At 37.8% G+C, this 21,985-nt stretch overlaps 1 protein-coding gene and 1 pseudogene across 2 annotated transcripts; one reads left to right on the top strand and one right to left on the bottom strand.

Annotated features, from left to right (window-relative positions):
* Positions 1-937: 937 nt before the first annotated feature.
* Positions 938-5,912, bottom strand: LOC148739517 (uncharacterized; annotated as a pseudogene). The gene is made up of 6 exons (XR_015996147.1): positions 5,644-5,912; positions 5,256-5,530; positions 3,803-3,917; positions 3,129-3,248; positions 2,354-2,587; positions 938-1,902 (listed from the first exon to the last, which is right to left on the bottom strand). The product of XR_015996147.1 is annotated as an uncharacterized LOC148739517 (transcript).
* Positions 5,895-14,024, top strand: LOC111344977 (uncharacterized). The gene is given in 8 exon segments (XM_088749499.1): positions 5,895-5,903; positions 7,340-7,477; positions 7,940-8,041; positions 8,458-8,763; positions 10,102-10,185; positions 10,353-10,502; positions 11,062-11,181; positions 12,002-14,024. Coding segments are annotated over 8 exon segments (1,179 nt in total). The 3' UTR covers positions 12,272-14,024.
* Positions 14,025-21,985: the final 7,961 nt, after the last annotated feature.

Genomic DNA, 21,985 nt, shown 5'->3' with positions numbered 1-21,985 from the left:
TCAATAAGTTTTGAAATTTGCTTCCTTCAGTTCACCCATTCGATTCATTTGTGGAAATTTTTAATGGTCTCCATATCATGTCCCGACGTTCCTTCGGGGGAAACCGGTTGTGCAATGCACTTGGCCTAATTATTAGATCTATTAAAACGCCAATGAAATTACTGAAAACAATATTTCTACCTGGGTGCCCCAACCGCGACCAGTTGTCAGTGATGCGTATACCTTTTACGTTGTTTTCTATGGAGATTCGAAAACGTTTTCGTTAACATTTTATGATACCTGTGAGTATGAGCTCCATGATATCCGCTCCTTTCTTTGCATGAAGCCCCTTCAATCTTTCTTATTCTGACATTAAACTACGACAAAGAAGTTGAATCAGATGCGGATACTGATGATTTAGGGCTAATGTGGTCTCAACTCAATGGATTTAAGGGGAAGGGGTAGGGCGAGGGGAGATTTCTAAATCAGGGACGGCTTATAAGCACTCTGTAATACGCTGCCTTATTAAAGAACTTCTTCTGACCTTCCCTATTTTCAATGGCTCCACCTTTAAACTTTCGATTTATAACTGATCGGAACCCGAACTTTTAACCCCAGTTTTTCCACCGAGTAGGTAAAGGCCAATCAGTCCGGCACCTAACTCCGGTTTCTGTAACATGAAGCGACAAGGAGTATTTCTACTCTCCCCTGGATGGAACGCTAGTCCATCACAGGGTTACCCCCCCCCCTCCAGCATTAAATTCGTCGGTACCCAATTAAACACCTGGGTGGAGAGAGGCACCGTGAGAGTACAGTGTCTTGCCCAAGACACGATGTCCCCAGCCAGTGCTAGAACCCAGACCACTCGATTTGGAGTCGAGTGCATTAACCATGAGGCCACCAAACCTCCTCAAACTCCTACGGAGTACCGGATGAACAAGATTTGACATGATCGAAATTGCGTTTTGTGCCAATGTTTATTGTTATTCCTCAGTTTACATTCTCTGGCAAATTCCTAGTCCCTATGGGATTAATTTCTGGTGTTCTAATTGTGTCGCTTTATCTAATTCCAGCTCATGCAAGGTACATAGCACTACTTACATGAGAAGTCACCGCGCTCATTACCGCAAGCCGATACATTTGTAATCATTGCCATCGCCAATATGGACATCGCTATCACAAATAAACGTATGTTTATGCTAATAATTATCACTATTTTTGTTATTGTTATCATCATTATTACTATAAATACTATCGTAATTATTATTACTATTATCATTATCATTTAATTACTATTGTTATTCCTATTATCATTATAAGAACTGTTAAATTTTATCATATTTTCAAAGTACATCTTAATCTATCCCTCCGCTTGTTGAATTTCGTTTACAAGAAGTACCCTAGGCTTTTCAGTGTAGATAAGTGGAAGCCATTTGCGTAAGTGATTTAGGATAATAAATAAGTGCTTAAACTAACAGATAATTTCTCTAGTTTTATATAATTAACCCAGGAGGTGTAAAGAGTCTTTGTGGGGTAGCTATTAAAACCAATTGAATCCCAGTCCAGCGAAGCATTTTTGATGGAAGTGATGTCGATGAAGAGGTATTTTAATCAAGATTAAACACCTCCCAGTCATCAGGTGAGAAGTTATATGTACCGGCCAAGATTGTCTTTGGATCTTGGACTTCATCCGGTGGCTTGTAGTGGCCATAACGGCCTAAATTGGTGTATGATTTGTTGTTGCTGCTAGCATTATTCGAAATGTAAATGTCCCAGCCATTTCCGAATGTTGGACCATATTACATATTCTTGCAAATTGCTTGTGTTGGCTCTAACACCATGCTCTTAAATGAATGCGTTCGTCTTTGTTCCGAAGAGAAAATATGAACGCTTCGGCAGTTGTCCCATATGGATTAGCAGAGTCTGAAAAATAAGAACGTAAATACCTTTTAAACTAGTAGCCTGGTTTGGTACGGAAGTTGTTAAAGTGACGCCAGGAAGTAGTGCCATAAGCATCAGAAGGTTTTAAAGAACAGAAGCGTGATACATAGAAAAAAAGTGGCCTTTTAGGGTACAGAAGTGGTTAAAGTGCCGCTGGAAATCCTCACAACTAAAGCAAAAGTGATAAAGTTTAGGATATGTCTCTACATTTTTGGAGAAATCAATTACAGAAGTTCTGCTCGTGTTCTTCTATATTCCTTCCAGTACAATGCAATACGTTTGTAAAATCTTATTTTCATATTACAGATAATAATCTGACTTTCTGAAAAGTATAGGAACAAACAAATGAAAATCAAAACGCAACGACAGCAACACAAAAGAGTAACAAGAGAAAGCATGATTGATTCAAAGTGAAAAAAAAAATTATCGTTACCCCAAGGAATATCAGTGTATCCTCCAAACACGTACTGGTCATTTTTGATGATGGTCACAGTGTGACTTTTATGGCCGCAACTGGAGTGGAAGGTACTTACATCCCAGCCGTGTGCGGAGGCGCGGTGGCACAGTAGCCATCTTGAAAGGTTTCCCACAGCAGGTGCCAGGAAATTCGAAAGGTTGCCGATAAAGCTTCCAATGTTTGACAAAATCGTAGAATTGATGAAAATGCCTGTGAAAAATAGAGACGAGGTCACTTTTTTGAAGATTATGAACGGTTATTTAAACACAAATAGGGTTCTTGATCATCATGATCGGGGGTGAAGTGTGCAGATCGCAATATCATGTATCCTGCAATTTTGTGAAGCTAACTCACATACCAAAGAAAAGGCAATTTACGGGTAATAATGATTCTTAATGATCAAATTAAAATTATCATCAACTTATGATAAAATAACGTGGCGCTATTTTTATGAGCTGATTGAAAGCGCGTTACAAGAATAATAGAAAAGATGGACAAAACAAAGCGCAAGAAAAATAAACTGAAAAACATTAACACAATTACCATTATATCCTTTTTGAACTGGCTGACTAACCATAGCTTTTGTGCTAGCCAGAACGTTGTATCAATTTTCAATTCTAGGTGAAATATAATAACGCTAAAATTGTCACAACCCCAGGAAAAAAAACCGCTGCAACAGTTTCATAACATGGTCCCCAGCCCCTCTCCCTCGCTATCTTTTTAACAGTTAACTCTAATAAGTAACCTTTACCTGACACATTTTCACATCGATGACCAGCAAATCCGAATGGACAACGGCAGTCAAAACCATTGACTCGATCAATGCAAGTTCCTTTAAGCAGACATGGATCATTCTTGCAGTCGTCGATATCTATATAAAAGGTTCTCTTATATAAGAACTCTTGTGGGGTTCGCGTGATCGTTACAAGGCTTAAAAGATTCAGTCTTGGTATTAGCTCTGTGGTAAGAGTAACGTAGCTGACGACAGTGCAGGGAGTCTCTGAGTGGTCTAAAAAGCGAAAGAAAAGTCTGTGAGGACGCCACTGTTTTCCGAATGCAGTGCGTTCGCCAACGAAAGCATCATTTTGTTTTGATGGGGATAAAGGTCCTGTTATCTTGGAAGGATCAGTAAAATGTTGACAATCACACGCAAACGTGATTACCAGTAATTTGAAGGTTCTTCATAGCTCTTCGAAAAATATCGATAGCAATAAAGAGGAAGTCGATCGACACATTTAAGTATCTAGTTGTCAAAATATTGACACCTCTCTGAGGGCCAGAATCGAAAACAGCAGCGCCCTAACAGGCTTATTTTCTATTTTTCGACCAGAGTGTCATATGCATGTCTAAAACTTCGGTTTCCGTTTAAACAGCAAATGTAAGGAAAAATGTAGCTGGTTACTGATTCCTATCTGGTAAACTCACTTATTTGGCAATCTTTCCCCGTAAATCCAAGGGCGCAAACATATACATAACTATCGTTATCGTACTGTGGCACGCATGTCCCACCATTTTTGCAAGGTCCATTGATGCATGGGGACTAAGTAGGAAACATGGGTAAAACAATATGTGAGCAACACATTAACAAAGACCAGCGCTTTAGATCTTAACGAATGACTCAGCCAGTCTTTGTACTTCTTAGAAGATCAAAGGCGGAAGAAATAGACTGTAATGCACTATACACGCCGTCACTAAACAGTCAGCAACATTTTGTTGGACAACAATTAGCTACGTTCGCAATAGGTTTCGACTTTCCTTTCTTATATTTTCATTACTACTCTTTCAAGTTATTTCTTTCCTGCGTACATAAGTAAAGCAATTGACAGACGTTAAATACAACTTAGATATGTCCTCAGAAAGACGCGTGCGTACATCCGCACAAACACTCAAGCATGAATTTCGTTACTACATTAAATATTTCAAGTTCTTTCACAGTAGAGGATATTTGTCAGAAAAAGAAATGTAACACATCTTTAAAATTTTGTCTTTTTTTAATCCCCCATAGTTTACCGCGCTTGGCCGCATCGTATTTTCTAGACAACACAGATGAACAATAGCCCCACAGATGTTTTAGAAAAATACCCAATTTAGGATAGTAAAGACAAGATATGCTCTGAGTGGAGAGTCTGAATAATTTATTCTTTTTGGCACTTTATATTTTTGTGGTGTTTGTTTACCTTTTCTCAATGTTTCACTCGAATTTTTTATCATGTAGGAGTGACTTTATTTTTCTTAACCAAATCATCGTATTCCCAACCAAGGCCAAAGCACGGATTATTAGCTGAGAGTTTAGATGAGGATAAGATATCGTAATTATTCAGCCATGTACAGCTGTAAGGCGTTTAGAATGATATGATGTACAAATCATTTTACCACGTACGTCACTAATTAAGCAGCAAGCAAACTTATGATCTCAGTTTAGCCATATTTCGTCCCAATTAATTCAGAATTCGATCGTAGGAAACTTGTCAAATTGCCAACCATAACATTCTGTAAATGTTATAACTAAATTTTTGGTGATATGTGATGCTATATGAGACGGCAAAGAGACAAGGTCCTAACAGTTTTAAGCTCTATTTTCATATACTATTTTGACAACTTTTTCATTCTTTTCCACGCTTATAAACAGAAGAACTAACTGGTATTGACGGTATCAGAATCACGTCCGATGAAGTTTAAACAAAAGGTTGAGTTTTCTCCCTTCAATAACTATATAAACTTATTTCTATATATGGAAAACATATATAAGATATAACTTTAAGAGTGTATCGTTTCGCAATATAGCATGGCTTGATAGCAACTTTTCGACTTCATTAAACAGATAATTTTTCTTGGGGCATTTCTCCTGCAAGAACAATTGTGAATAATCATAACCTACCCAAATACTGTAATGATGAGATCCCTCTTTTTTGATGAATTTATCCGAATTGTTGTACCTGTCGGATGGAAGTAGCTCACACTGGTGTTTTCCGGTCACGGAAATACTTGCCACCAAGTTGTATGAAAAGCACTTTGGGTTGTTTGCACAGGCAAACCCACATTCGTCGCCGTCTTCAACTGGGAATGAACTGATGTTGTTGATCGTTAAATAAGAAAACATTTCTTCTACCATCATCATCAACAACGCGTGTTCTGAGGAATCTCGATTGAGACCTAGGAAAGAAAAGGTTAATGAAGATTTTAGAGACTGCCATTGACCTAGCTCTGCTGAACGCCATTGCCATCACAAATTACGAAATGATCGCATAAAATAAACTTTGCAGTACCTTGCGAAGTATGAAGACAACCAAAATTAAAAAGCAAACCAGTAAAGGTAAACATTTTCCAAGCCTCAGTTGACCGCCGAGTTCCATATCTTCTTTAATTTCTCCGAGATGTTGAATTGTTAACTTATATACACGGTATAACAGCGTTAGCTGAATGGCTGTATTAAAGTTATAATATTTCCTAAAGAGGCTTTTAAGAAGATTGTTTGAAAAATACTTGTTCCTATTTGACTAGAAGGAAATGCAATTAGATGACGCAAGTACGGTTTCTAGGTTAGTGGCGTTCGAAGTAAGTTAATTGAGCACCTGTCTCCATGAGACCAAAAAGCATATATTGTCTTTGGTATATAAACGGTTTAACAAAGCTAACTGCACCTGCATAAACTCAACTTTTTTTATATAGCTTCGCAAAAAAATTCGTAAAAGATGTTGTATGTTGAAACACTGCAAACGCGTACATGGGGAAAAACAAGAGAAGCATAAACTGCCATTGCGCTGTCTGATTAAACCGCTTCCTTCGACATTTTGAATGGTAGCAGAACTAGCTTAGACTTACTGAAGAGTGACCCGATGACTAATAATTAAACTGAGTGATAATGTTAATGATCTTTTATTGCCATCCCTTTCTCTACATTCAGTACTGAATACAAATAATGTCTTGTTTGATAAAATACTTGGCCCCTACTTAATATAATTCTAGTGCTCTCAGTAGATTACTCCCTCGATCCTTTTAAATTAGCTTATATTAACTTAAAGATTATAATTAATAATAATAACTTACACCTTTGCCTAGGAACGAAATAAACGCGTTTAGTATAGCTAAGAATCTGTAGTTATTGCTATCATCTTTATCACTAAAACGTCCTCATTTTTTTTCCGTTGATATCGTTATCACTATTTTTGTTATCATTATTATTGCTATCATTAGTAAATATAATAGGATTGCGTGAAGTACAGTTCGGTCTGCAATCATACTCGTGTTTATCACTGTTTATCACTCGTATGATTATAGACTTAATCGGACGATACGAAGTCTTATTACCAATTAATCATAAAAAAAAACAAAAAAACAAACAAGCAAACAAAAAAAATACAATTTCAGAGAAAAGAAGAATAGCCAAGTAACGAAAGAAGGGGAAAATTTGCATCAATGAAACCAACTAGCCCGCAATCATGACTTCATTTCTAGCATTACTTTGCTCACGAATAAGTTGACAGCCTTGAACGGTGCTAGTCAGAGAGAAGACTGCAAGTAGTCTTGCACTAATGTGTCAGTACGTTTCTTAGCAGAAAATTAGGGTTGACCTAGCTATAGGTTGATGAACGGTGCCTTGACTGTATTTTCTCTTCAACGGATTTTCCTGTAAATTCGTGGAACAGGTTAGTCACATCTAAAGCAACAAAAACAAATAAAAGCGACCTTTATTGTGAAGCAAAATTAATTTTTAGGTTGATGAACGGTGCATTGACTGCATCTTCTCTTCCACGGATTTTCCTGCAAATACGTAAAATAGGTTAGTCACTTCTGAAGCAACAAAAACAAATAAAAGCGGCCATTATTGTGTAATTAACAATTATTCCACGAGCGCCCGTTGGTTATGAGATGATATATAGCCAACGAGGCGCGTAGGACCTCGTTGGCTATAATCATCTCATATCCAACAAGCGCGAGTGGAATAATTGTTTTATTAAACAGTACAAATTGTTTATTAAACAGTACAAGCTTCTCGTTGCCGCCTCAAAAAAAGATACTGATGATCTTAAGAAGCAAATTGAAATGCTGAAGTCAGGCAGTAACGGACATTTCACAGGAGCATTACTTTCAGAGAAAAAGGTTTGCAGTAGTTAATTGCTTATAAGTAATCACTTGGAAGTTCCATTTCTGAAATGTGGTTGCAAACTAAAGTGTATTGATAATGGGCTCTAGTTTATACATGTACCTGCATAATTATCATGTGCAGTTCTTTGTATTACACTGCCAAACACTTTGACCCTTGAAAATAATTGTTTTGACTTTTCTCATTTGAGACTTGGTATCCAATTATTTTATTTCTGTATAGAAAGCCATGGAAACCCCTACTAAATTTATGTGATCTGTTAAGGCAAGTGTCATACAACACAGACAAGGTGTACAGATATATGTTGGGATCCAAGTGAATTGGATGAGGTTTGAGATCTGACTGTGGGGAAGGAATTTGGCCCTTAAACGAGACCTTTTACAGTCTGACTGGTTCCTCTTAAAATCTGGTCATAAATGTGTATTATAGTTACAGTTTATATGCATTGAACTTTCTAGGGATTAGAAGATCGCTGCAAACAGCTTGAAAGCGAGATACAAGAGAAACAGCTAGAAATCAATGGCTTACAGCTTTTGATGAGGAACAAGCCCATGTATTCGGTATGCTTTTATATGTCTGTAAACAAATCCTTGTGCACCATGTAATCATCAAGACAGAAATTGCTGTAATCTACACATTCCACTATGACAACATTTGTGTTTGAGCTTACAGTGTAGAAATATTTTCCGTCAGTAAAAGTTTGTTTCTTGATTATTATCATTACCACTCAGATGCCTTTAAGTTGGATCAAACGTGAGAAGTTCACAAATCTCCACAAGTTGCCAACATGTAGCTTTCAGATACTGTACAGAAAAGGGTGTTGTATTGTTGTCAAATTATATTTTGGGTAGACTGTAACATGCACGACTGCAGTAGATAAAGGTAATACTGCATTTCTCTCAAAACATATCACCAACTGTAAGGCCAAAAGACTTGAACTTACAGAACATGTTTCCATATATTTGCTTGTCCACAGCCCCTGGCACCCCAGTATTCATCAATGGAGCAACCACCTTCTCGTCTATCCTTGCTGGGTGCAACTGCACCACGTCCAGGCCCACCCTCTGAAGGTTCACCATCTTAGCCTGGTACTACTGCTCTTGGACATCAAATCCCTGCAGAGGTCATTGATCAAATTGAAGTGCTGAAACAACAACTCAGAGTCTATGCTGATGATTTTGCCACTGAAAGAGAAGACCGTGAGAGCAATCAAGCAGAAAAAGAGAAGCTCAAAGAAAAATTGGATGCCGTGAAAGAGCAGTTACATGCACTTGAGCAGCAGGTATACTTTGGAAAAAAATTATGGAGATAATAACGTATAGACTAAAGCTGTGTTTGAATTGACTGTTGGTGCAGTCTTAGTATAAGTATCCACTTTGGATACGTCTTCCCACCAGATGATCGTCTACATAAAAAAAGCCCTTCAGCTGAATGTGTTTGTGAGATTATTTGTCTCTGCATTTTGATGTGTAAAGATGTTTAATTGATGCTTGTCTGTTTTCTTTGTTTTGGCAACTGCCTTCTTCGAGTTCTGTCATGAACACAAGCTGTTTCAAGGAAAGTGTTACTTAATTGGCTGAGTAGGTCTGTGTGTATGGCACATTTGAATGGTTATCCCTCTTTTTTATCTTTGTTTTGAAGACAGACAAATATACATGCAAAATTATGCACGAACAATATACGTTTTCAGTACAATGAAATATATGAGGTTCGTATATTTTGAACTGCGGTATTAGATACGTATGATGCACGATCCTCGCAGTAGATGGCGCTATTTAAGCAATAGCGAAAATCAGACCTGAAAAAAAAAACAGGCCTGTATGGGATTCGAACCACTGACCTCTGCGATACTAGTGCAGCGCTCTTACCAATTGAGCTAACAGGCCAACTGGGAGCAGGCCATTAAGTTGATTCGTAATGAACCCGTGAAAGTGATATTCATATATTTCATTGTACTGATTTATCACTTTCACGGGTTTATTAAGAATCAACTTAACGGCCTGCTCCCAGTTGGCTTGTTAGCTCAATTGGTAAGAGCACTGCACTAGTATCGCAGAGGTCAGTGGTTCGAATCCCGTACAGGCCTGATTTTTTTTAGGTCTGATTTTCGCTATTGCTTAAATAGCGCTATCTACTGCGAGGATCGTGCATCATACGAATATACGCTTTATCAAGATGTAGCGTTGTGTAGTGTTATTGGTCTTGAATATCGTGATATTGACCTTGGTTTCCTCTTAAGAAGTAATTGCTTGGAGCATGTACTTGGGGCAGGGTTTATTGTACAATAACCACGGCTAATTATCATTACTTCCACAACATACAAATCACTCATTTGTTCATTTTGAAGCAATTAATGTGGGGTAAGCATCTAATAAGCTGTTTTATATGGAAGAGCCTACACCGTGTACTTTTTAAGAGAGTATAAGCTCTAACATCCTCTTTATGATTCTGGTGGGAATCCTTTCATTAAAATGGTTAATATGGTAATGTAGTCATATAATGTCTTTCTTTGATGTTGATTGTACTCTAACTCTAACTGCTTGATGTTCATGGAAACCAAGGAACCAAATTATGTACTCTTATTACATAAAAAAACCCGTCTTTTTGTGTCTTGATTTAGCTCCAGTTATACGAAGAAGACTTCAGACGAGAGAAGAGGGAGAAGGAGAGCCTTCAGCAACAATTAAGAGCCAGATAAACTGCCGTGAGTTTATTTTTTCCTTTTTTGACTTATGCAAACCAAATGGCTATATCTGTACAGTTAAACATGTACCTGCGCTTTTGGGAAGGGCGTGTGCTTGTAAATGTTGCTGGGACTTATTTCCCAAGGTTCCAGAGGAGCTTACATATACGCTTTGCTGTTCTTCACAGGGTGGTTACTCATACAATGATCCGTTGGCCCACAAGGCTAGGGCTGTGGCTGAACAACAGGCTAGGGTCCATGCCAGTAAAGAGGTACATGACCGAGAGAGGGACAGGCTAATGAGAGGACACGAGTTACAGCAACAAGTTTATGGACAGGTATAGCTTCCAAGCTCAAGTTTGTTCAATTCGCCATTTTGTAACCTGAATTAATCATGAAATGGTCGCTAGAGATAAAACTTTGGTTTCGAGAAAAACTTGTACTATATGACGTACATTGTACTAAACCGCTGACATTAGTAAATTGTACTAAACCGCTTATGTTTGGATTAAGTAGTATGGCTGGTATTTGTTTTCAAAGATTGACACGCCATCTGAAACCTCTATACTTGGGCAGCTCAGGACAAAGAAGCAAAGTTTTAGCGAAGCGAACAACAACACAAATGCTCGATATTTCATGAAAATTTTTATGACACTATGTTGACTTGAGAGCATGAAAAATAGATTGTTTAAACGTTACAATTTGCTACATGATCGCTGAACACTGTGACTCAATTTTGCACATTCAAACGCTAATTTTGTTTTCCTAGTCTCCTTTAAGTAAAAAACAAAGCGGTCGCAGATTGAAGTGCTGAAGTACATTTACTACAGATCATTTAACATGCAGGTGTATTACCCCAGAAATCTCCACTGGTTTTCTCGTTCATTTCATTTAAAGTTGTATTGTTTTTTTCCTCACTATCCACACACTCGAGCTCAATCACAGTACAATGCTTATGGAAGATCTGGCCTGGACTACACAAATCCAGAGTGGAAGCGGCCCCCTTTGACTCAGAGGGTAAGGATTTTAAATTCGAATTTTACGCTAATTTAGTGTCTGCTTTGTCGAAGCTATCAACATCAGTATTTGGCGCGAACTGCACAGACCAGTATAGTTTCGACCGAAGAGCCATGACAGCAAATCAGCAATTCCTGTTATAAAAGTACTGCTCGGGGTCCTTTTAATGGCTCATATCAAGAGAGGAAGCGGCCAATATGGTTCCGAGGGTAAGGATTTTGTATTCAGTCTCTACAATGGTTTAGTATTTGAATGGCTTTGGTTACAAAGTAAGAATGGTTCAGAAAACTTGCACTACTTCCTCAGCCTATCAGATTCGACACTAAAGCAATCGCCACTTGGTTAGTCGCGCTTTTCTGCGCTAAGAGCACCTCCTTAGGATTTACTTCGAATGTTGTTTTGACAATTTCCCTTTTTCTGATTGGCTGTGGAAATTACGTTGGTATTTTTTTTTTTTAACTACAATCAATTGAAAATACGCTCCGAGACGAAAATGTAAAGGGTTGAGTCACAGGTCTCGCTTCCCTTCGTTCCTAGTCCACTCTGTGTATTGGTACATGTACTGACCTGCTGCTGTTGTACCACAAAGTCCTGAAGATGCTTTCGGACTAGCAGCCTTTTTCCACCGCTACTTTCAGAGGGTATCCCTATGATCGCCATGAGAATATGAGCTAACGTTTTGTTGCCAGATTCCTTAGACACCCGGCGTAGTTTGTTGCACTGAGCTATAATACCTTTACTTAGTATTTTCCGACATTTATAGTGCTGCTTGAGGTTTTTTTAACGGCTCATAATGCCATATCCCTCTGGCAACTTTCAGGGCGTACCTCCTCCTGCCCGTGAATTGGTCACACATCCAGCAAGTTAACAGTCAATCAGAACTTCCATGTACCATGGAGGAGAAGTTTACCCAGACACAGTTCAATACGTTATCGATTCCCCTTCGGATGGAAACGATGTCGAATCAGATTCAGGTGTCAGCAGCAAGGACGAGGTGGTTGGACTGGAAGAATGCCCTCGCTGCTTGAGAAGATTTGATGGAGAGGATAGCGATACAGTCCTTAAACACATTGAGAGGTGCATCTCCTAAGGTGGCTTAACAGTTTGCAGTACTTTGTCATATTGTTTCGATGTATCAGCACTTCCACCCTGTATCGGTCTGTGGTAAAACATTGGTAACGAGTAGACGTTCGATCATTGGGTTGCATGTTCTCATCGTCCTGCAAGGGCATGTCAAAGTTGCAGTCATATGAATACACCTTACAATAGAAACCTATTCGTTTTTGCGCTAAGTGGTTATATATCAAATAAGCTCTAGTAGACGTTTTTAATTGCGAAAAATGACGTGGTTTGTGAAATACACATTCGTTTTGAGCCTTGAAAAGTAGAGGTTTAAGCGACCTTTGACAAAAGCGTTGAAGATAGTTATGCTTTTTGATTGATTGTAATTGATTGGGTTGTATGTTCTTATAGTCCTGCAAGGGCGTGTCAAAGTCGTAGTCATATGAATGTATCCTACAGTAGAGATATGTTAGTTATTACCCTAGGTGATTATATATCAAATAAGCTGGGGTACTAGTTTTTAATTGCAAAAATGACCTTGTTATTGAAATACACATTTTGTTTAGGCCTTGAAAAGAGAAGGTTTAAGCGCGACCTTTTACAAAAGCGTGGAAGGTTATTATGTTTTTTGATTAGGACAGAGTTAGGCAGACAAGGAGACCCGCATTAACCAATGATTGGACCTTCGTTCGGTGCTAATGTTTCACTAGCGGCCAGTTCAGGGTGAAAGTGATAACAAATCAAATCATAAGTACTGCGAACTGCTTTGAGCCACCACATGGAAAAGATGTGGCTTCAAAACTGTTTGAGGAGGTGCAGTTGATTAGTAATCAATGCACCAATTCAATAGAAGGTAGGGCATATTGTCCTTGATTCAAGAATCTGTATAATCACGGTCTAGCTAGTTACATATGTTTTTGTTTGAATTTGCAACATTATGCAGCATTGTTTATGACACTTAATTGGATATGAAGTTCACGTTTGTTTAAGTTTTGTGGGGAGATAAGCAAATTTGATAGCGATTTGACTGATATTTTTTTAGAGTAGTTAGATATAGTGTTGTAAGTGCGCATGACAACTCTCATGCAGTCCACGTATGCGCAGAAGGGAGCGTTCCGTGTTCACTTGTTATCCCTTTCAGTTAATTTTAATGAGATAATTTTTTCACAATATTTCAAAAAGTTTTATCAACAGAAACGAGAAAGGAGGTGGTTTGTTTTCCAGCCTGACTTTGCTTACTCGGCAATTGAAGGCATCCTAATTCAGTGTCTCTCACAACGTGAAGCAATGACTACGTTTATTCTGCATGTTATAGCCGTGCACCAGAATACATAGAGTATGTGAAGATACATGTATGGGTAGAATCACTTATATTCAGTATTATCACCTTTGGCACTTAACGTCTAATTTGGTAGCCACCATCACGGGAAATTGTTACAAAACATTAGCTTGTCAATGTCTTTTAAAAAATTGTGGTCAGAGTTTTGGCTTAAATGTGCCGGGGAAAAAAAAACCCCGTGGGAAAAGGACAAAAGTGCTGGTTAAGAGCTAGATTCAAGATGTCACGGCCCATGCGATGGCTTAGTGTCGACCTAGAACCGTTACTCATTACAATCCCAAGCCTAGATAAGCGTAAGATAATCGAACATTTTTACCAACTCTTCTTCTCCATTCACTGGCTCACCCAGGGTAAATTTTCATGCCGCAAAATATTTCACTTCCGTGAAATTGGTCGGCTTTTCAAACGTGAGAAACCTGCGATATTATGGTTGACAAATCTATTTTTAATTTGGATATATCAACAAAGTTGAAATGGTAAATTGGCCACCGTAATGATTACAAAAGCTGACGTTTCGAGCGTTAGCCCTTCGTCGGAGCGAATAGAGGAATTGTGGGTTGTGTGTGCTTTTAAAGGCAGAAAATGGAGCTACGTTATTGGTGGGTGCATGGCAACGAGAAAAACATGAATAAATTAGTGGAATGAAAAGCGTTCATTGATCCCTGTGGGATTAAGATTGCCGGTTTGAAAGATGAGCTTTTGTTCAAGATTTTTACGGCTTTCCGTGCCACCTAAGTGCAAGGAAAGACCGCAGATTGCCATATGTTGCTTAGAATGATTAGGTAAATTAAAATGTCTGGCGACTGGTCTAGATGTGTCCTTGTCATTCCTTTCCACGTCTCGAAGGTGTTCTCGGAATCGGTCACCTAGTCTTCTGCCTGTTTCGCCGATGTATATCTTTTTGCAATAAGTGCAAATTATGCAATAGATTACATTAGCCGAGGTGCACGTGAAGTGATCGGTGATCTTAATGGATCGTTTAGGTCCCGATATTTTATCAGTGTTGTGAATGAAAGGACACGTTCTGCATCGTGCACGAGCGCATTTAAAAGTGCCTGGTTGCTCATTAGTCTGAAAAGAACTTCTGACCAAAAAATTGCCTAAGTTTTTGTCGCGTTTGAATGAAATGAGCGGAGGCTGCGAGAAGATAGTGCTTGTCTCTGGATCGTTTTGAAGTAATTTGAAATTTTTAAGAATGATGGATTTAACTGAGTGGTTGTGAGGGTGAAACGTGAGAGTGAATGGAATGCGGTCGGAATCTTCCTTATGCGACGATTGTAGTGCTGAATGTCGATCAATAAGTTGAGCGCGGTGGTAACCCGCTTGAACGACGGAAACAGGGTAACCACGTTTATCGAAGAACTGACACATTGACTCTGATTTGTGGTGAAAATCAGAGTCATTACTACATAAACGACGAAGTCTATTAACCAATCTATTTTTATCTTGACTCATGAAATGATCCCAGTCGATTATATGTTTATTTTGTGTGTGATTTGTATGCTTGTTTTTTTAGTACTCTTGGGTTTGGATGTTTGTCACTTATGATTTGTATACATTTTAAGCTTGCATGTCTGCACCATATCCCAAACGCCATCAGTGCAAGGGTTACTACAGTACTACTGCATGTGTAAATTCTCAAGAGGTCCCTGAAAGATCGTAAAGTGAGGTAATTCTAAGCGACAGAAATGGTTTACAGCCACAAAATAGCATCACGATGAAATCTGCTATAGCAGATTATTTTGATATTGTAAGTGTTACTTATATTTTTAGGAGTTGCAGTGTAATCGTTAGTCATTTTCATGTTTTCTTCTTATTAATATTACTATTAGAAGTAGTTGTAGTAGTATTACTTATTGTCATTTTTGTGTTTGCTCCTGTTGTTCCCTTTCCTGTTCAATTTGTGTTTACTTACCGCACTTATTAGGTTTAGGAAACAGTATCCGTCGATCTTCTAAGATTGGTAGTCTGTGTTGTTTATAGATTAGTTATAAAAGAGATAGACAGAGAAGTGTTATGAAATTATTGATGTAGAGGTATTTTATCTGAATGTGTCAATAGTCTAAAAAATCACAAGGAAAATTTTGAAAAACGACCTAAAAAACAGTAAAACAAGCTCAGTCCCACGAGACAAAAAAGAAAAACAAAGCACACACTTCTTTCATGAAACGTTATCAGAATCTTTTAATAGAGGAAAACGTAACGAATCAGGTAGAGGGAAGGGGAAATCTCGAGACGTAAGATCGTAAATATCATATCCGGAAAAGCATGATAGGAGTTTAAAAGGGCAAGTTCATTTAAACGGATCATTTCGTAACAGCAATTTAAAAAGAGATTTAAGGGCATGTTGCTCGCTTGAAGTAGTAGTGATAATGTTTTACGGTATTTCAGAATTTGTTTATTTGCTGCGGCAAGCCTCAGGTTTTAAAGAGTTATACCTCTTAATTTCCGAAAGGGAGCTTTCAAGAAAAGAATTTTTTTTTTGGCTACTAAGCGTAACGATTTATCATTGGGTTTGATTAAGTTAGGTACACGAGTGTGCTTGGACGGTACATCATACAATTTTTTGATCGAGGTTGATACCAGTATTATGCTTATCTCGGAACAGTTATGCATTATGTTTACATTTGTAGAGGATCTTTTTAGGGTTAGACGCTTGTTTCGTTCCACAGCGTACTTTACATCTACTTTATCGTCAGCTTATTTAGTTTATTGTCATAAATATGTATTCTCCCATATTTATCTTATTAGCAGTAAGGTGATTAAGAAATTGTTAGGTATTTACCCGACGAAGGCCAACAATTAAAAAACCGTTAACATCAAAACGCAATTAAAGCAGTAAAACAGAAACAAAACAAAAAAATTGAAAAAAATAGAAAAATTTAAAAAAAAAGTTGAAAAAATTAAAAAATCCAAAAAAAAAAGGAACTTTAAAAAACGGAGGAAAAAATTGGAGAAAAAAAGAAACAGTTGAGAAAGAGCTGAGGGAGGTGGTTGTAAGAAAGAAAAAAAGTCTTCATACATCTCAGTCTATTTGGTTTTAAGTAAGGAAATGTTCTCATAACTTCCATTTACTTAACGTATGACCTCTAACTAACGATTTTGTGATAATTTCTTTTGAGGTCCACTATACTACGGGTCTTCGATTGTTGTTGTGCCTTTTTGTAGCGTTCATTATTGTGCTTGTAGAACAAAACGCCTGACTGGTGAATAACCAGTCAGCGCAAAAAAAAAAAAAAAAAAAACCAACAAAGTTTGGGAAAAAATCGTTCTTGACTTATTAATTATAAATCTCCCAAGACTTTTTGGTTCATTATGTGACTCATCGCCTTTGTGGTCTTTTCGAATATGCGACTCAGTTAAAACTTCAGGGAATAGATCATGAACATGATACAATTGCATGCAAAAGACGAAAGACAAACCCTTAGTATTGCCACCATTTTGAATCAGACTTTACATTAACGACTAAGGAGGAGAGAATCGCATTTTCCCCAAAGTGTTTCATGTATTTTCCAAACGAAATAGATGGACACAAGTTGCAGAAAAATATATTTGGATAGTTGTTACCGATAGTAGGAAAATGGGTTGAGAATTTCTGGAAAATAATTGCGCAAATATACATCAGATCTTTAGTAAAATCTTTGACACCTAGTTCGCCGTAAATCTATGAAAGTCGTTCATCTGTGCCTTTAGTTCAGAATATACCGTGGGTATACATCTCAAAAGGTTCAAGGTCGGGCATTGGAATATTCACTGGTCAAAGTAGTCGAAATAACGAGGGCGAGGTGGAAATGAAAGTTCAAGGGTGGATTGTCCAGAAACATTATCCCGACGATTGCAGAAGCCACTGATAAGAAATGCGGTACTACACAACAAAACGGCTAATAAGATATATTTTGCGTAAGTTAAGATTTACAAACTGCAGTGAAGCCCTTTCAACTTTTTTTTATATTTTAAATGTTTGGAGCAAAAGCAAACGAGACCGCCTCTTTGCTGAAAAAAAAAAAAAACTGCTTCGTTAGTCAGTCAAGCGGAAGCGTAAATTAAATTAGCATTACTTTTATTTTATTTTGACGGAATTATAATGACAGTACTGATTCAGTGACGATAGAAAATCTCCACCCCATCAGGTGTGAAACTGAAAGTCTGACCAGGATTGTTGTTCGTCCTTGCATCCACTTGGTGGTGAATAAGAATCACCAAACAATGCGTACTGGGAGTTTGTGTTGCTGTTTGCACATCACTGATTTTAATGTCGTGATCCCACCCAAAAGTTGGACCATAATCTGACTGCTGGTAAATAACATTTGTAGGTTTAATCACCAGGGCCGGGTCGTTCAAAAGTTGGTCAAGATAACCTAGGGTTAGTGTGGAATTTGATTTCAGATCCGAAAGCTTTAAAAGAAAATTCAGTTTAATTATATTTTTCTACACTTTGATGACTAAGTGCTTTAAAAAGAATTGGGAAAATTATCCCAAAACGGCTTTTGTACAGAGAAGTATAGAGACCTGTATTAAAATTTAACCCTGGGTTAGCGCTAATCGGCGTTCAAACAACTGGGCCCAGGCTCATAAACGGTACCAGTCCTTCTTTATTTCGGAGAGAAAATATGAACACCTTGGGTTAGACTTCTGTAGCTGCCACTGGACCCTGAAGAATAATACATGAAATAATGAAATTACGATACGATTAAACCTCAAATATGAAAAAAGATGGTAAGTTTTGAGCTCAATGATGAAATATAGAAAGATGTTTTCGTCTTGTCACGAGCGTGGGACGAAGAAAAATTCTTAGACTCCGTGAGGAATCAAACCCCAGACCATCGGATTCCGCGCTCCGATGCTCTACTGATGAGCCAGAACTCCGTATGGTGAGCAAGGCCCATTGCGAAGTTCATATGCATCCTGTACTCTGCTAGGATCGGCGATGTCGATAGCCTCGTGTTTTGTAAAGAATAAGAAAGGTGGTAAGTTTTGAGCTCGGTAAAGAAAATAGAGAAAGATGTTTTTCGCCTTCACGAGCTTGCGACAAAGAAAAAATCTGAGTCCTGATAAGGATTTAGAATTTTTGCTTGTTGTATCATAGTTGGTAGAGGGGTTGTATAAATTTCTTAGGAAACACAATATGTTTCGGTGCGTCGCAAAATTAATGGTTTGGGTCCGCTCCAAGGTAGACCTAGCCTTCAAAGATTGGCGAAGAATATGTTTTCTTCTCTTCGGTCTGACTCAGACCTGACTAACAAAACGTGCTCGTGGACACGAGGAAACTGATGAAAGCACGTGGCCGCAGGCCGAGTGCTTTGGAAACCCTGATGAAACCCGATGCACGAGTTTTTTAAATAGCTTCTTAATCCCGCCTACGATTTCCATTTGGTCCAGTCTCTGGATACGGTTCTGTCCTCGTGTACCGGTTCACAAGAGCCAATACAAAAGACCAAACAATACACAATAGCTAACCGATGACTCGTAAACAAAGAAAGAACAATGGTAATTCCCTTGTGAACCGTTACACCAGGACAGAACCCTGGATACATCTCCGATCGAAATAAGTGCCTTGTCTTTGAGTTACTGGCTCTCTAAGTCTGCGAGAGGTAGCGAAATCTTCGTCCAAACGTTATTTCACAAGAACAATATATGGTACAATTGCTGGCATCGGTAAGTATTCAAATGTGTGTTATTAAAATTCAAATTACAGCGCATTACTCCATGGTATTTCACCTAGGTTTCAAACCACATGCACGTGACGAAATTGGCGCGTCTTCATTGGAAGATCACCTTAAAAATAATTAATGAGCTTGAGAAATTAATTTTCGTGTAGCGTAGACTGCTTCTTAACTTTCAGAAGATGAAATTCCACACTGTGATTTCGACGAGAACCCTCCTCCTTAAATGAATTGACGAGGAATGTAGAATGGACGGAATCCAAACCATTTTTTTTTTTTCAAATAGCCTAAAGCGCAATCCGCCTGCATCTTTCTTTTAAGGTGGCTAGAAGGGGAACAATTCGGAACGGCAATTTAAAAAGAGATTTAAGAGCATGTTACTCGCTTGAAGTAGTATCGATAATGTTTTACGGTATTTTAGAATTTGCTCATTTGTTACATACATACATACATACATGCATACATACATACATACTTACATACTTACATACATACATACATACATACATATGTTTGTTGTGGCCAACTTTAGATTTTCAAGTGTTACACTTCATAATTTCCGAAAGGGAACTCTCAAAAAGTTTTTTTTTTTTCTTTTTGCCACCAAGCGTAACGATTTATCAGTGAGTTTGTCAACCTAGGTGCACGAGTGTGTTTGGGTGGTACATCATATAAGTTTTTGATCGAGATCGATACCAATATTATGCTTATCTCGGAACATGTACACACTATGTCTACATTTGTAGAGGATCTTTTTAGGGTTAGACGCTTGTTTTGTTCCCTTAGCATGCTTTACATTTACGTTTAGTTTATTATCATAAATAGGTAATCTCCCATATTTATTTTATCATCAGCAGTAAGGTGATAGAAGCAACTGTTATGTACTTACTCGAAGAGGCCAACACTTATTAAAACACAGATAAGATAAAAACACAACAAAGTCAGTTAAACAAAAAAATTAAAAAGAGTAGAACATTTAAAAAAAAAAGTTGAAAAAATCCAAAAATCCAAAAAACATTTCATAATTATTAAAACGAAGGAAAAAAAAAAGGAGAAAATAGAAAAAAAGAACAAAAAAAAAAAAAAAACGGTTGAAAAAAAAGCTGAGGGAGGTGGTTGTAAGAAGGAAAAAAAGTCTTCAAAGAGTACATTCCATTTGGGTTTAAGTGAGGAAATGTTCTCATAACTTCCATTTACTGAACCCATGATCTATAACTAGCCATTTTAGGATAATTTGTTTTAAGATCCACTATACCACGCCTTCGATTGATTGTTGCTGTGCTTTTTTATAGCGTTTATTATTGTGCTTGCTGAACAAAACGCTTGACGGATGAATAACCAGTCAGCGCAAAGAAAGCAATAAAATTTGGAAAAAAATCGTTATTCGGACTTATTGATTGTAAATCTCCCAAGTCTCTTTGGTTCATTATATGTGACCAATCGTCTTTGTGGTCTTTTCGGACCAGCGACTCAGTTGAAACATCAGGGACTGGATCATTAACATGATACGATTGAATGTAAAAGACGCAAGGCAAACAATCAACATTGCCACCACTTTTAATCAGATTTTACATTTACATCCAAGGAGAAGAGAATCGCATTTTCCAAAAAGTGTTTCATATATTTTTCAAACAAAATGGATGGATAAAAGTTGCAGAAATTACATTGGAAAGTTGTACCGATGGTAGAAAAAAAAGTTGAGAAGTTCTGGAAAATAATTGTGTTATTTTACGTCATACCTGTGGTCAAATGTTGTCACCGTGCTTCCGGTAAGTTTATGAGAAGTTCGTGGTTAATCTATGCCTTTAGTTCGGACTTTATCGTGGTTATATACCTCGGAGTTATCAAGGTCAGGTGATTGGATACTATCGCAAGTCATAGCAATCGAGATAACAAGGGCGGGCTGAAAATTAAAGCACAAGGATGGACTGGACACAAAGTTATCCCCTTCCGATTCAAAAACCACTGAAAGGAAGAGAGTCAATGCCTGTGAAAGTTGAGAAAAACCACTTAAGGAGCAAAATAATTTGAATTGAATTTGCACGTTTGATTAAAGAGTTCAGGTCTAAGAGAACAATGCTCAAGGTCGCGCGATTAACGGATTAATGCGAATTTGTGTTCAGGGACGGAAATAGAGAGTACCAAGAAGCTTTTTTCCATGAACAACTTGCCCTTTCGGGAAGAAAATTTATTCTGAGAGTTATCTTTGGTCACAACCCCAGATACTCACGCATGTTTGACAGTTAGGATTACTGATTGGGTGGTCGTTTTAATTGCTTTCAACAAAAGCATATGTAGTGGAACTTTTTTAATTATAACCAAGTTACATTACCCAAGCCTCTATTATGGTTTTTCTCTATCAATGGTGATGCTTTCTTTTTATCGTTTCATTCGATTCATTCAAGCGATGTTATCACGAATTCGATCTTTTGAGGACCAATGTTCCAGGGGTCTCGGCAAAATGGAAATGATCAGCCCAAATGTTTTTTCTCATCATATTTTGTCAAGAAGCATTAGATTTTTCGGAGAGGATCTGCTATATCTGATCTACACTTTTCATTTTAGAGGCGTGTTCAAAGAGAACTTGAACAATATCTTTCTTCTTGTCCTTGATCTCAATTTATAAGCTCAGTCATAATATCCTGAAGATCTTTGATTTCCATCTTAGGGAGATTTTCCATTGTTTTTCAGTTAAGTTGGCAGTTGACACAAGCCGAAACTTAGAAAATGGCGAGGAGAG

Source organism: Stylophora pistillata, chromosome 2, assembly GCF_964205215.1.
Source record: "Stylophora pistillata chromosome 2, jaStyPist1.2, whole genome shotgun sequence".
NCBI lineage: Eukaryota > Metazoa > Cnidaria > Anthozoa > Scleractinia > Pocilloporidae > Stylophora > Stylophora pistillata.
Note: the sequence above shows the minus strand (reverse complement) of the source record. Positions and strands in the feature narration are given on the sequence as shown.